We start from the raw sequence: 12,402 nt of genomic DNA on the forward strand, positions 1-12,402 counted from the left end.
TGATGCCATTCTTTAGTCCTTAAAGGTCACATATTATGCAAAACACACTTTTTCAGGCTTTTCAAACAAAAATATTTGCCCCAGGCCTGTCCACAGTCCCCCTAAGAATCAGAAAAATCCATTCCCTACCCCCCCTCCACCTTTCAGAAAGAGTGTGCTAAAACAAGCTATTCTCAGATTTTCCCCTCATGATGTCATGTAGAGAGTTAGCCCTGCCCCCAGGTTCGGTTGGCCATTCCTGCTTAGAAGAAAGTTGCTCTCCTGATCTTCCACTCAGCTGCCAGCTGAGAGGAGGATCACATCCATTTCCTGAGAGGGGCGGAGTCAGGGGGTGGAGTCAGACAGCTGACATCATCACAGAAGGGTAGCTTTTAAAGCCGCAGACACACACACAGTTCGTTCTCAGCAGGGCTGAAACTCAGGGGTTTCTTAGACATACACAAATCCAATACTGGACTTTTTTTTAGCAAAAGACTTCACAGGCATGTTTTGGGGACCTCTGAGACCAATATAAACTTGTCTTAAAAGGGTAAATTATGTCCCCTTTAATAGGTCTCAAGAGTGTGGTTCTGGAGGTATAGACCCCACTGTGGAAAGTGTGAAAAGAGCATGAAACAATGGTATTTGTTCCTATACAAGGCAAAAGTTTGCTTGATAGCAACCTTGTTTTAATAAATCTGCCTGAAAAGTGGATGAGCTCTGATGAGCTCTACATGCTTTAGAAAGATGATGCTGTTAAAGCTTATAAAACATTCCATCCTTGCCTTTTGCATGCAGGCCAGTCTAGGCACCCAGTTGTCATTCCAATCTACCCAAGATTTACCGTCTAAATAGTACAGCTGCATGTCCTTTAAAAGCATGTTGACGACAACATGATGGAGAAAAGCTGTTAAAGAGGCACTGCTAGCCTCTTAGCTGGAGGCTAATTGGTTCACATTCCTTTGTATCAGCAGCAGTGTCACTGCACACAGAGCCACAGAGATGATGTATGCTGTTGTTAGAATAAGAGGGGGACAGTGAGCTCTGATGTCAGGTTAGTATGGACATACAAGTTAACTTAGTATCAGAATAACTGAAAAGGATCCAGAATTCCATTATAATTCAGTCTTAACTGGTGGTTTTCAGCTGTTTTTGCATCAGAAACTACCACCATCTCTTTAATGACAACTCATAACCCAAATGTCAGCATTTTTCAGTCATAACTGTTTTAAATGAGGCACTCTTCACTGGGACTAAAAATAGATCCTACGCCTCTCTGCCTCGTCTCTCGGGGTCGACAACTTCTCTCATTATGTCTTCAATCAAAGCTGACAGCTTCACCACCACCTGGATAAAAATAGCTCCATAGTGAGAATCAGCTGCCATGTTTTAGAGTCAGATCCGAGCCAATCAGCTGCCAGTACACCTATGACGACACAATGACAATGCATTTGACTCAGCCAATCAGAAAGCCTTTACAAAAACTCCAGCTTCCCTGACCAGGTGACTCCTGCCTCCTTTAAGTCCTCTTCTTTACTCCCACGGTATGCCTTCCCCTCCAGTTCGACCTTGACTCCTCCTTCTCCTCTAATCCTCTTCCTGCTGCATCTTTCTCCCCTCTTATCTAACTTCCCCTCCCTCCATTATCCCTCCTACCCCCTGACCAAACTCCCCAATGTCACCCCCTCCTGTTCCTCTCCAGCGAGGCAGAAGCAGCGCTGTCACACGGTTAGCAGACACGCCAAGGTCAACGGACCAGCAGTGTGATGGTGAGAGGTCAGACATGAAAGACTGAGAGCACAATCAGACCACCCTAAGTGTGTTTACATGCAGTTAGAAGAGGTCTAACACCTGTGTTAATGTGACTGAAACAAGTTAGTGTCATCACTCAAAGTCAGACTAACAACCCTAGATCATGTGGTCAGAGACTGATTCACTCTGCATATACACAGCATCTCAATAGATAAATGAATAAATGAATAAATTCAGTTTTAATCTTCACGGTTTACAGCTCACAAAAATCAAAAATCTTTTATCTCAAAATACAACAGTATTATAGAAAAGTCCAATTTGCAGAAGTTTCCTGAGCTTTTATTCTCATTCTGGTTCAGTACACACAACGACACTCATGGGGAAGACTGCTGACTAGACCCACAAAGTTTTAGAGGACTATCATTGTCACCCTCCAAAAGGAGGGTAAGCCACAGAAGGTCACTGCTGGAAAGGCCGACTCAGAGTGTCGTGTTCTAGTGCTGAGCCAATCCTGAACCACAGCAACATCGGGGTGTCACCTGGGCTGAGGAGAAAAAGGGCTGGACTGTTGCTCTGTGGTCTAAAGTCCTCCTTTCAGATGAAACAAATTTCAGTCTGGAGTTGGAGGAAGACCTGGGAGTCAAAGAATCCAAGGTGCTTAAAGTCCAGTGTGTTCAGTTTCCACAGTCAGTGATGGTTTGAGGTTCCATGTCATCCGTTAGTCCACTGGTCTTTATAAAGTCCAGAATCAACGTTGTCTGCCGTCTACCAGGAGATTTTAGAGACCTTCATCTGCTGAGATGCTTTATGGAGATACTGATTTCCTTTTCCAGCAGGACTTGGCACCTGACAACAGTGAAGCCAAAACTACCAGAAACTGGTCTTCTAAACTGGTGTTGCTGTGTTTGATTAGCCAGCCAACTGGTCTGACCTGAATGCAGAGAGAATCTCTGGGGAAATGTCAAAAAGAAAATGAGAGACCAGACTCAACAATACAGACGAGCTGAAAGCTCCTATCAGAGCAACCTGGGCTTCATAACACCTAAGCAGTGCCACGGACTGATCGCCTTCATACTGCATAGATGCAGTAATTTCAAAAGGAGCCCCAACCAAGTACTTAAGTAAGAATTACTATCCAAAAGGTCAATGTTTCTATATTATGAATCCTTTTCAGACTGATGTTTATGATATTGTAATATTTTGAGATAGCTGATTTTTGATTTGTATGAGCTGTAAGCCATAACCATCAAGATTAAAACAAAAAGTCGATTATTGTGTATATGAGTAAATAATAATAATGCAGAAAGACTTGCTCAGTGACAAGAGGGCACATACGATCAGGGCGAATGAAGGTGAAACTCTAACAATGAAACATATGGCAGATTTTTAAAGGAGAAATATTAAAACATTTTTAGTGTTTAGTTAAGCAGTTAAGTGTGACTCACTAGGCATGCGTGAAAATAAAAGTATGATAATATGGATATAAAGTTTTGTATTTAGTTAAACTAAATTATTCAGCTGCATTAGGATACAAACTGGCTTGAGTTCACCGCCTCACCATACGTGCCACCAGTTTCTCTCTACCTCCAAAACATTCGTACAAATGCGTCAGAGTTTCCTTACAGGTGTGCGCGTTTTACTGTCAGGTCTGTTTTGGTAGATCACAGGCTTTGCGTGGAAAGTGGTGAATGCCAATTCAGGCCCAGTTTTGTGCAATCATTTTACACGGTCACATCTTAAACTGTAACACCGACCATGTTTTCATTGTTTTTACAGGTTTAAATGTCAACTTTTTAGTCAGTATTTATCAGACCAAGCTGGTCTGACAGACATGTTTGTCTGACAAGAAGACACCCTGAAGATATGGAGGATGGTGGACTGAGACTGTTGTTGTCTCTGCTGTATTAGCTCCACCTTCCCTCTCCTCTACCACACAGGTATATGACTACTCACGTCTCTGTAGCAATAATTTTGGAGCTAATGTGTCAAACCAACATTGTTGACGTGTGGTAGCCATGCTGCGTCCATGTCTGTGTAGTTAACTCCAGGTAAATCTCCAGTCTTAGAGGGAGGATTTGAAGCTCTGGATTAAAACAGATGGAGCATCAGCATAAATAGTTTTCCCAAAATGCTAATTCTCATTTCTGACTCATGAATGCAATTATTCTGTGATTGTCCCCAGTGACTCATCAGGGATAAACTCTGTAAATAAAACGAATGAATTCTCATTAAACCCTCTGATGGTTTTATTTGGTTCTCTTTAAAATTCTGGCTGGTTGTGTTTGCTGATAAAGTTCCTCTTAGTGGAGGAATAATAATAAAAATGATTAATTAGGAGAATAGCATAAATCCCAAATTTATAGTTATAGGAGTAAAGACTGAAATGGTTCAGAAATGCATAAAGATACAGAAGTGTTCTGTTTACTATTGTTTATGGTTAATATTGCAGATTCTTCTTTTTTGCTGCTATTATTATTGATGTTATAGCCTTATCGTACAGAATGGAAAATAAAAGTATGGCTGGGACAGCTTTAGGTTTCTGCCTAAAAACTTCTTAAAAGAAGTTTTTCGTCTCCACTCTGTGCTGAGCAAATAGTGATTAATGTTGGGTCTTTATCAGTGACAGTACAGAGAGTATGGTCCAGACCTGCCCTCTTTAAAAAGAGTCTGCAGGTTACTTTGGTCATGAACCAAAGAAAAATTAGAATCGACTGAGATAACCTTAAACCAGAGTAGTTTTACTCTGCTAATATCTCAGGCTGATTTCACATCAGGGACCTTGGCCTGCATCTGAGTCCTTTTGACCCCAGATCATCCCGTCACTGTAAACACAAGCGTCCTGCGCCTGAGTCTGCTGACCTCACATTGAAGTAGGGGTCATCAAGTATATATGCACAAGAGCAGATTTAGGCTTGGCAGAAACACTGGGGCTTGACTTTAAAATAAAACAAAACTTAAGTAGATATTTTGGTCCAATTAACATTTTATTGTGCAGCAGGCCACAAGAAGACAGGCCAGCCCTCAGAATCGGCTGGGCCCCTGAAAATCCTAGAGAATGAGCCCTCCCCAGTTGTGATTTAGCACCAGTATTAACTCATTTTTTATACTTTTTGCCCCTTTTTGCCTCTTTAACCAATTTTTTGACATTCTTTAACCCCTTTTGTACCACTTTTCCTGCATGTTTTATCCCCTTCATCACTTTTTTATTCATCTTCGCCACTTTTAACCCCTTTTCATTACTTTTTTGCACCATTTTGCAACCTTTAAACCAATTTTTGTCCCCTTTCACCCATTTTGACACTCTTTAAACCCTTTTTTGAAACTTTCTTGCTAATTATTGCCCGTGTGCCACTCTTTAACCCCTTTTCACCAATTTGCCAGGCTATTTTTGCTATATGTTTGACACTTTTTGCCCCTTTTTGATGCATCAACCAAATTTTTGCCATTCTTAACCCCTTTTAAATCACTTTTCCTGCATTTTTCATCCCCTTTGCGCCACTCTTTAATCCATTGTTGCAACTTTTCTTGTGTTTTGCCAGTGTTTAAACCAATTTCAAGTGCTTTTTTTGCAATTTTTTGCCCCTTTACCCCATTTTTGATACTTCCTCCCCTTTTTACCAATCAATTTTTTTGCCCCATATTAACCTCTTTTCACCACTTTCTGTCAATTTTTTGTCCCTTCGTGCCAATCTGCAACCCATTTTGCCACTCTCTACCCCTTTTTACCACTTTATTTGTCCATTTTTGAAACAATTCTGCCAACTTTACCCTATTTTAAAAATGTTTTTGAGCTGTAATAGTACAGCATATACTTTAGGATGGTGATGCTACCCAGTCTGCTTGCCCTCACTGGTTGTTATAGGTATTCTGTCAGAAGCATGATAACCTCAGCTCATTCATATCCAGCATATTTGAGAGGCATCTTACTGAGGAAGTAGTTCTGTCCCAGCGGCAGCAGACGGTCCATCACCACCAGTCCATCGTGGGCCTGCAGGAACCACATCATGGTACCGTTCAAGATGGAGGAACGGAGGAAACCCTCTTCATTCACACGCCACAGCGTGGGAGCTCCACTGGCATTCACCACCACCCTAAGAGACAGTGATGGAGCAGGGACAGAGGAGGAGGAGGGGGCAGAAAGACAGTGTGATTATTGACAGATAGATCCACAGTTTTAATTCTGTAAATGGTGACAGATCCGGGCTACTCTTTGGGGGGGGGGGGGGGGTAAAACAGGGCATTTAAAACATCAAGACATTAAAATACAACCCCAGTTCCAAAAAAGTTGGGGCGATGTATAAAATAAAAACAGAATGGAATACATGTCAAATCTCATACACCCATCTTCTATTCCCAATGGAACATAAAAAACATATTAGTTGTTAAAACACAGCAACACTGGCAACAGGAAATGGAAACCTGTTCCGTGGTCAGATACATCAAAATTTTAAATTCTTTTTGAAAACCATGGATGTTGTGTTCTGTGGACTATGAGGAGAGGGATCACCAAGCTTGTTATCAGTGCACAGTTCTAAAGCCTGCATCTCTGATGGTATGGGGTTGCTTTGGTGTCTATGGTGGGGCAGCTTACACATCTGGAAAGGCACCATCAATGCTGAAGGCCTTGACTATTTCAGCAAGACAATGCTTAACCACATACCACATCCATCACAACATCATGGCTTCACAGTAGAAGAGTCCGGTTGCTGAACTGGCCTGCCTGCAGTCCAGATCTGTCAACAACAGAAAACATTTGGAGCATCATGAAAGGAAAGATCCAGCAAAGAAGACCCAGGGCTGTTGAGCAGCTCGAATCCTTCATCAGACAAGAATGGAACAACATTCCTCTCCCAAAAATCCAGCAACTGGTCTCCTCACTTCCCAGACTGTTGTTAAAAAAAGAGAGGATGCTACACAATGCTCAACCTCGCCCTGTCCCTTCTTTTTTGAGATGTGTTGTTGCCATCAAATTCAAAATAAGCTAATGTTTTAAATAAAATGGTAAAATGTCTCGCTTTCAATATCTGATACGTTGTTTATGTTCTTGTGAATAAAAGTTTGGTTCATCAGATTTTACAATCATTGCTTTTGGTTTTTATTTATATTTTGTGCGGCGCCTCAACTTTTTTTGGAATTTGGGTTGTGTGAAGCATATTGAACAACTGTTCAAAACATCATTATTGTAATTCATCCAGAGGAAATGTGATGAATGAAATCCAATCACTGACACGGCTCCAGTGGTTAGCATTGATGATAATGGTATAATAAGTTGCTGATTCATCGTCAGATGCTGTTTGGTGTCCTTTCTCTATCTCTCTATTTGCATATAAGGATAGTATGGATGCTGCTGAGAAGGCTCATCACTGCATCTGTCCACGTCTGAGTGGAGACGCCAGCCTCCCACTGAGCAGCTTGATAACAACAACAGTGTCTGACCACGTCTCCTACCAGCAAAGTTAAGCTCCAGCAGCTTCCTTCCTGCTGAGGAGACAACGACTAGCAGAGCCGGGATGAGCAACCACGCTGAGTCTTCAAGAAAGACAGATCAGAGGACGGAGAGAAATCAGAGCCTGGCTGTAAGAGAGGCGCTCAGTGGCTTCAATAAAGCTCCTCCCTGATTTCAGAGCACACTTCACTCCTTCATCTAAAAAATCATGGCTATTTTCAGATCAGAACAATCTCTACCAGTCATCATCTCCTCACCAATGGACGATGAGTTCCTGTTTTAAAGAGAGAATGTATAAAAAAAAAGGAAAAATATTATACTTCCAGGGATGGGGAAATGACTGAATGCAAAAGGCAAGCATGTAATGTTTTATAGAAATTAAAGAATGATATCATCTGCAAAGGCAGAGGACAGACTGTTGGTGAAGCTGGGAATGTTGGGGGCTCTTCCCCTCCATTTTTACCAAATAGAAGGCCATGGTTATTCTATAAATATATGCCTACATAATCTAAGGACATTTTTCAAATCCCAGGACAGATACACTTACACACATCAGCAAAAACTCTGAAGTTAAGTATTCACTCAAATTCAACATTTTGGGAAATTGTTTACCGTTAATGTTACTAAAAATGTCAATAGTAGACTTGCTTGTGTCTTCTACATGATCATATATCTTCATTTCAACATTTAAACCAACTTTAGTTGGAAAATGATTGTTTATTTTGCTTCTAGTGGCCTAGCTTTACTGAACACAGATGTTTCGTGGGTAAAGGCAAGATCAGCCAATAGACGACAGAGCCAATAGCCAAGAGACTTTGCTGTGATACTTTTGAAATGTGGGTAATGTTGTGTTGTTGACCAAGATCACGAATAAACCATGTTTTTCCTGCAATTAAAAAAATATACACAATTGTAAAATTTGCTTCCAGAAGGTACAACTGGATCAAATGTGGAAATTTTTACACCTTAAGGTATGTTTAGATGTTGCTGTGACACTCTAGGATTGTGGGTAGTGGAGCGTTTGACTGAGGTTAGATGAACCTCAGCTGGAACTTTGGGCTTTAGTGACTGTTTAACTCTGATTGGCTGTCTCATCAGTCGTTAATATGAAGCTGGTTTTCTCTTTCATTTCGAAGCAAATCTTAAGTGACAGTGGACTGGTTTTACTGACTTTATTACACTAAGGTGAAGGGGCGTCAAAGGGGCCCCATCAGCCTGATATTTCTCTGTTTGTGGCCCTCAGTGAAAACACATTTGGATATTCCTGGCTGAAGCTGTTATTGTTCAGAAGGAGCCAGACTGATAAGATTTACAGCATCTTTATGGGTCCTATTCATCTTTTTCATTGTAGAACTGTTTTATAAATGTTTGTCCATGTTATCACTCTCTCTAACTCCTCCTTCAGGACTGGAGTGCTACCCCACTATCATCAGCCTCTGTAAATTGATGTCACTTCTGGATCACTGCTTCCTCTTCCAGCGCTGTTTGTGTTGTTTGTGTTGTGTTTCGTTGTAATTATAAATTATGAAAACAAAGCAGCAGCAGCTGATTAACTCACAGCTCCCAGCCCGCAGTCATGATCAGCGCTCTAAGTGTGTCCGCCATCCATAATGAGAGGCAGCGTCAAGGGCGCAGTAGCGTCGCCTCAACCTCTCTCGTGATTCACTGACCCTTATATAGCCACCCTTTGTACAGCTGTTTAGAGAAACATGCTCAGAAGAGGTGGATACACCTGGAGTGGTTTAACGCAGTAAATAAAGTATTTCAGGCCCCAGAGGTGGTTTATGGAGGGGTTTAAATAGATGGTTATTAGTTACAGAAGCTGCTGACTGCGTTATGTAGCAAACAAAGGTTATTTCATGTGCAGTCAGCAGAAACCGGCTGGGCTAAGACGGGTCTATTTTAGTGTTTCTTATAATGATTCTGCAGATGATACACTTCAGAGCAGGCTTTGTTTATGATCATTAGCATATGGATGGACTTCATTATTTATTGCCACACAGAGAATGAGTGTCCTACACTGAGCTGTAAGCCAACATAGGGCCAGCTGTGGAAAAATGGGACTCTGCACGGTCATTCAGTTTGTGAGGACGGCCTTATCTAGGCAGATTTACACACATGTCACAAGTGTCCTTCCATATGTCAATAGTGGATTTAAATGAACTCTGGGGAATGTTCAGAGCCTCAGAGCTTATTTTTTTATCATCCATCCACAGACTTAAACTTTTCAATAACCTTTTCTCTGAGTTTCTAGGAGTGTTCTTTTGTTTTCACGGTGTTATGGTAGCCAGGAATGCTGATTAAGCAGTGACTGGAGCTTCCAGAAACAGGTGTCTTTTCAATCACCTGAGACACATTCATTGCACTCAGGTGATCCCCATTTCACTAACTGTGAGACTATTTGCACCAATTGGCTGGACCTCTGTTGAATTAGGTCACTTTACAGGGTGAATATTTACGCAGTCACTGATTTTACATTACATGATTTTATTTAACTGAGATTATTTTGTAGAAATCTGTTTTTACTTTGACATGAAAGACTTTTTTAAATTTGGGGGGGTTTTTTTGTCAAAAAAAAAAGCCAAATATTGAGCCAAATATATCAGATAAAAGGGTCAAACATCCAAGCGGGGGTGAACACTTTCATAGGCAATGAACAAACACCCAGGCTTTATGTTGGCGAACAATTGAACAAAAACAACATATCAGATGTTGAAACTGAAACATTTTACCATTTCATGAAAAAATAAGAAAGCTGAAAGCTTATTTTTAAAGGTCATATTTTATCCTTTACAGACAAGTTTATATTGGTCTCAGAGGTCCCCAAAACACGCCGGTGAAGTTTGTTGCTGAAAAAATACTCTAGTGTCAGATTTTTGCATGTCTAAAAACCCCTCTGTCTCAGCCCTAATCAGAATGAGCTGTCTGACTCCACCCCTGACCCCGCCCCTCTCAGGAAATGGCTATGGCTTAATGGATGGCATCTGAGAGGAGGATCAGGACAGGAGGGCAAATTTTTATTAGAAAAGCCAGAAAAGGTGAGTTTTGAATATGTCCCCTTTAATGTGATGGCTGCAGCACATCTTAAAATAGTCGGGACAGGGCCGTGTTTACCATTGTGTACGATCCCCCCTTCTTTTAACAACAGTCTGCAAACATCTGGGAAGTATGGAGACCAGCTGCTTGGAGAGGAACGTTTTCCCATTCTCGTCTGATGTAGGATTCAAGTTACCTGACACGCCAGATGGATGTGTTTTACACATCCATCTGGTCAACCTCACACAGACGGTGTTTGGGAAAGGGCAGAGCCTCTGAAAAAAAAACTCAGAGGGTGACTGTCTGTCACTTCTTTATGGGCCAATCAGAACAACAAAACATGAGATGTTGTAGCTGCTAACGAGGGGCGCCGCTACCGAGGAATAAACTCCATAGAGAACAGCATAACACAAACCATGGCAACTGTAGACATGTCAGTACACAACTTTTGTCGTTTTTGAAAAGAAAACAACTCACAGCCGTTCTTTGTTCTTCTTTTAACAAAGAAATGTCGTCAAGCTCTGATAAACTGGTGCTTCAGTAGCATCCACGCTAATCTCCATAACTGCACCGGTCTTCTTGTTGCTACTTGCTTATGTCACAACTCTGCCGCGCCTGAAAGTACTGCCTCTTGAAGCTGATTGGTCCTGTCATTTTCTAACCGGGCCCAAACGCTTCAGATGGGAGCTTTGCATGACGGATTTGCCAGTGAGAAACACGGAAACGGGTGTATCTATCTGCTTTGCAAGGTTAGGATTCTAGCTGCTATACAGAAAAGCAAACAGATTGGCACTCGTGAAGAGCTGGCTCTTTCCTGTTTTTTTATGAGTCTTGCTGTGAACTATGAGTTGAGTGGGGAGTAAACTGTTTTTTTGAAGGGCATGTGTTAAGAATCAACAATATGGTTTGACACATTCCTGCGTGGAAGAATCATTTGTTTATTGATTCTGTCTGTGATTTTGTTTGTGTTTTATTATGCTTCATCTCCTGAGTTGATAGACATTCAGGTGTTTGTTGATTGTATAATGACCTGATTCTAATGTCCTGTCAGTATTATATTTTTTCTGCTGATGTTTGAACATCCTCATTAGGCTGTGTTTCAAATGCTGATGAAGCGCGTCCATGCTGCTTTTGTCTTCTATACAATACAAAGTGTAGAACTTTATGACGAGTACCAATCTGTTTGCTTTTTTGCTAATCAGTGTTTTTTGAGCCAGCACTGATATTCTTGCATTTTGTTGAGTTGAGCTGGCCTTCTCCTGTCAAATGTAGGATTCTAGCTGCTCAATAGTCCTGGGTTTTCTTTGTTGGATAAATGCTCCAAATGTTTTCTATTGGTACGAGGTTTGGACTGCAGGCAGGCCAGTTCAGGACTCTTCTACTGTGGAGCCATGCTGTTGTGATGGATGTGGTTTAGCTATCGCTGAAAAAGTCAAGGCCTCTCCTGAAAGAGATGTTGTCTGGATGGGAGCATGTGTAACTCAAAAACCTTCATGTCAGCAGCAGTAGTGTGCTTCTGCCCATGCCATAGGCACTAATGCATCCCCATACCATCAGATTTTTTTTACTTTGAGCTGTTTCCAAAAAGAATTTCAAATTTTGATTTATCTGACCACAGAACAGTTTTCCATTTTGTCTCATTCAATTTTAAAGACCTTTGGCCCAGAGAAGACAGCAGTGCTTCTAGATCCTGTTCACATGTGGCTTCTTTGTTGCATGATACATCTTTAACTTGCACTTGTGGATGGTTTCTCTGATTTTTTTTTTAGGTTTTTATAGACTGTAGATGGTGGAATATTCAAAGTCTTCACAATTTTATATTAAAGAACAATTCTCTGAAATAGTTCCACTATTTTTAGACAGTTTCTCACAGGTCAGTGAACCTCTGCCCATCTTTACTTATGAGAGACTCTGCTTCTCTAAAATGCTCCTTTTACCCCAGTCATATCATTGACCTGTTACCAATTAACCTAATTAGTTGCAAAATGCTCCTCCACCTGTTTTTTTCTTAGTACCATTTATTTTCCAGCCTTTTGTTGCCTTGCCCCTACTTTTTTGAGATGTCTTACAGCCAACAAATTCAAAATAAGTTAATATTTTTCAGGAAATGTTAAAACGTCTCATTTTCAACATCTGATATGTTGTTTATGTTCTACTGAGAATGAAATATTGAATTACGAGATTTGATA

The 12,402-nt window shown here is 41.0% G+C and overlaps 1 protein-coding gene across 1 annotated transcript in view; it reads right to left on the reverse strand.

The window, feature by feature from the left end:
- Positions 1–12,402, reverse strand: part of dner (delta/notch-like EGF repeat containing) — a 92,441-nt gene that overhangs the window by 28,439 nt on the left and 51,600 nt on the right. The window contains exon 4 of the mRNA XM_041810646.1: positions 5,659–5,822. Within this exon, the coding sequence (XP_041666580.1) occupies positions 5,659–5,822 (164 nt within the window). The remainder of the gene's footprint in view (positions 1–5,658; positions 5,823–12,402) is intronic.

The sequence above is a fragment of the Cheilinus undulatus genome, linkage group 2 (assembly GCF_018320785.1).
Source record: "Cheilinus undulatus linkage group 2, ASM1832078v1, whole genome shotgun sequence".
NCBI classification, from domain to species: domain Eukaryota; kingdom Metazoa; phylum Chordata; class Actinopteri; order Labriformes; family Labridae; genus Cheilinus; species Cheilinus undulatus.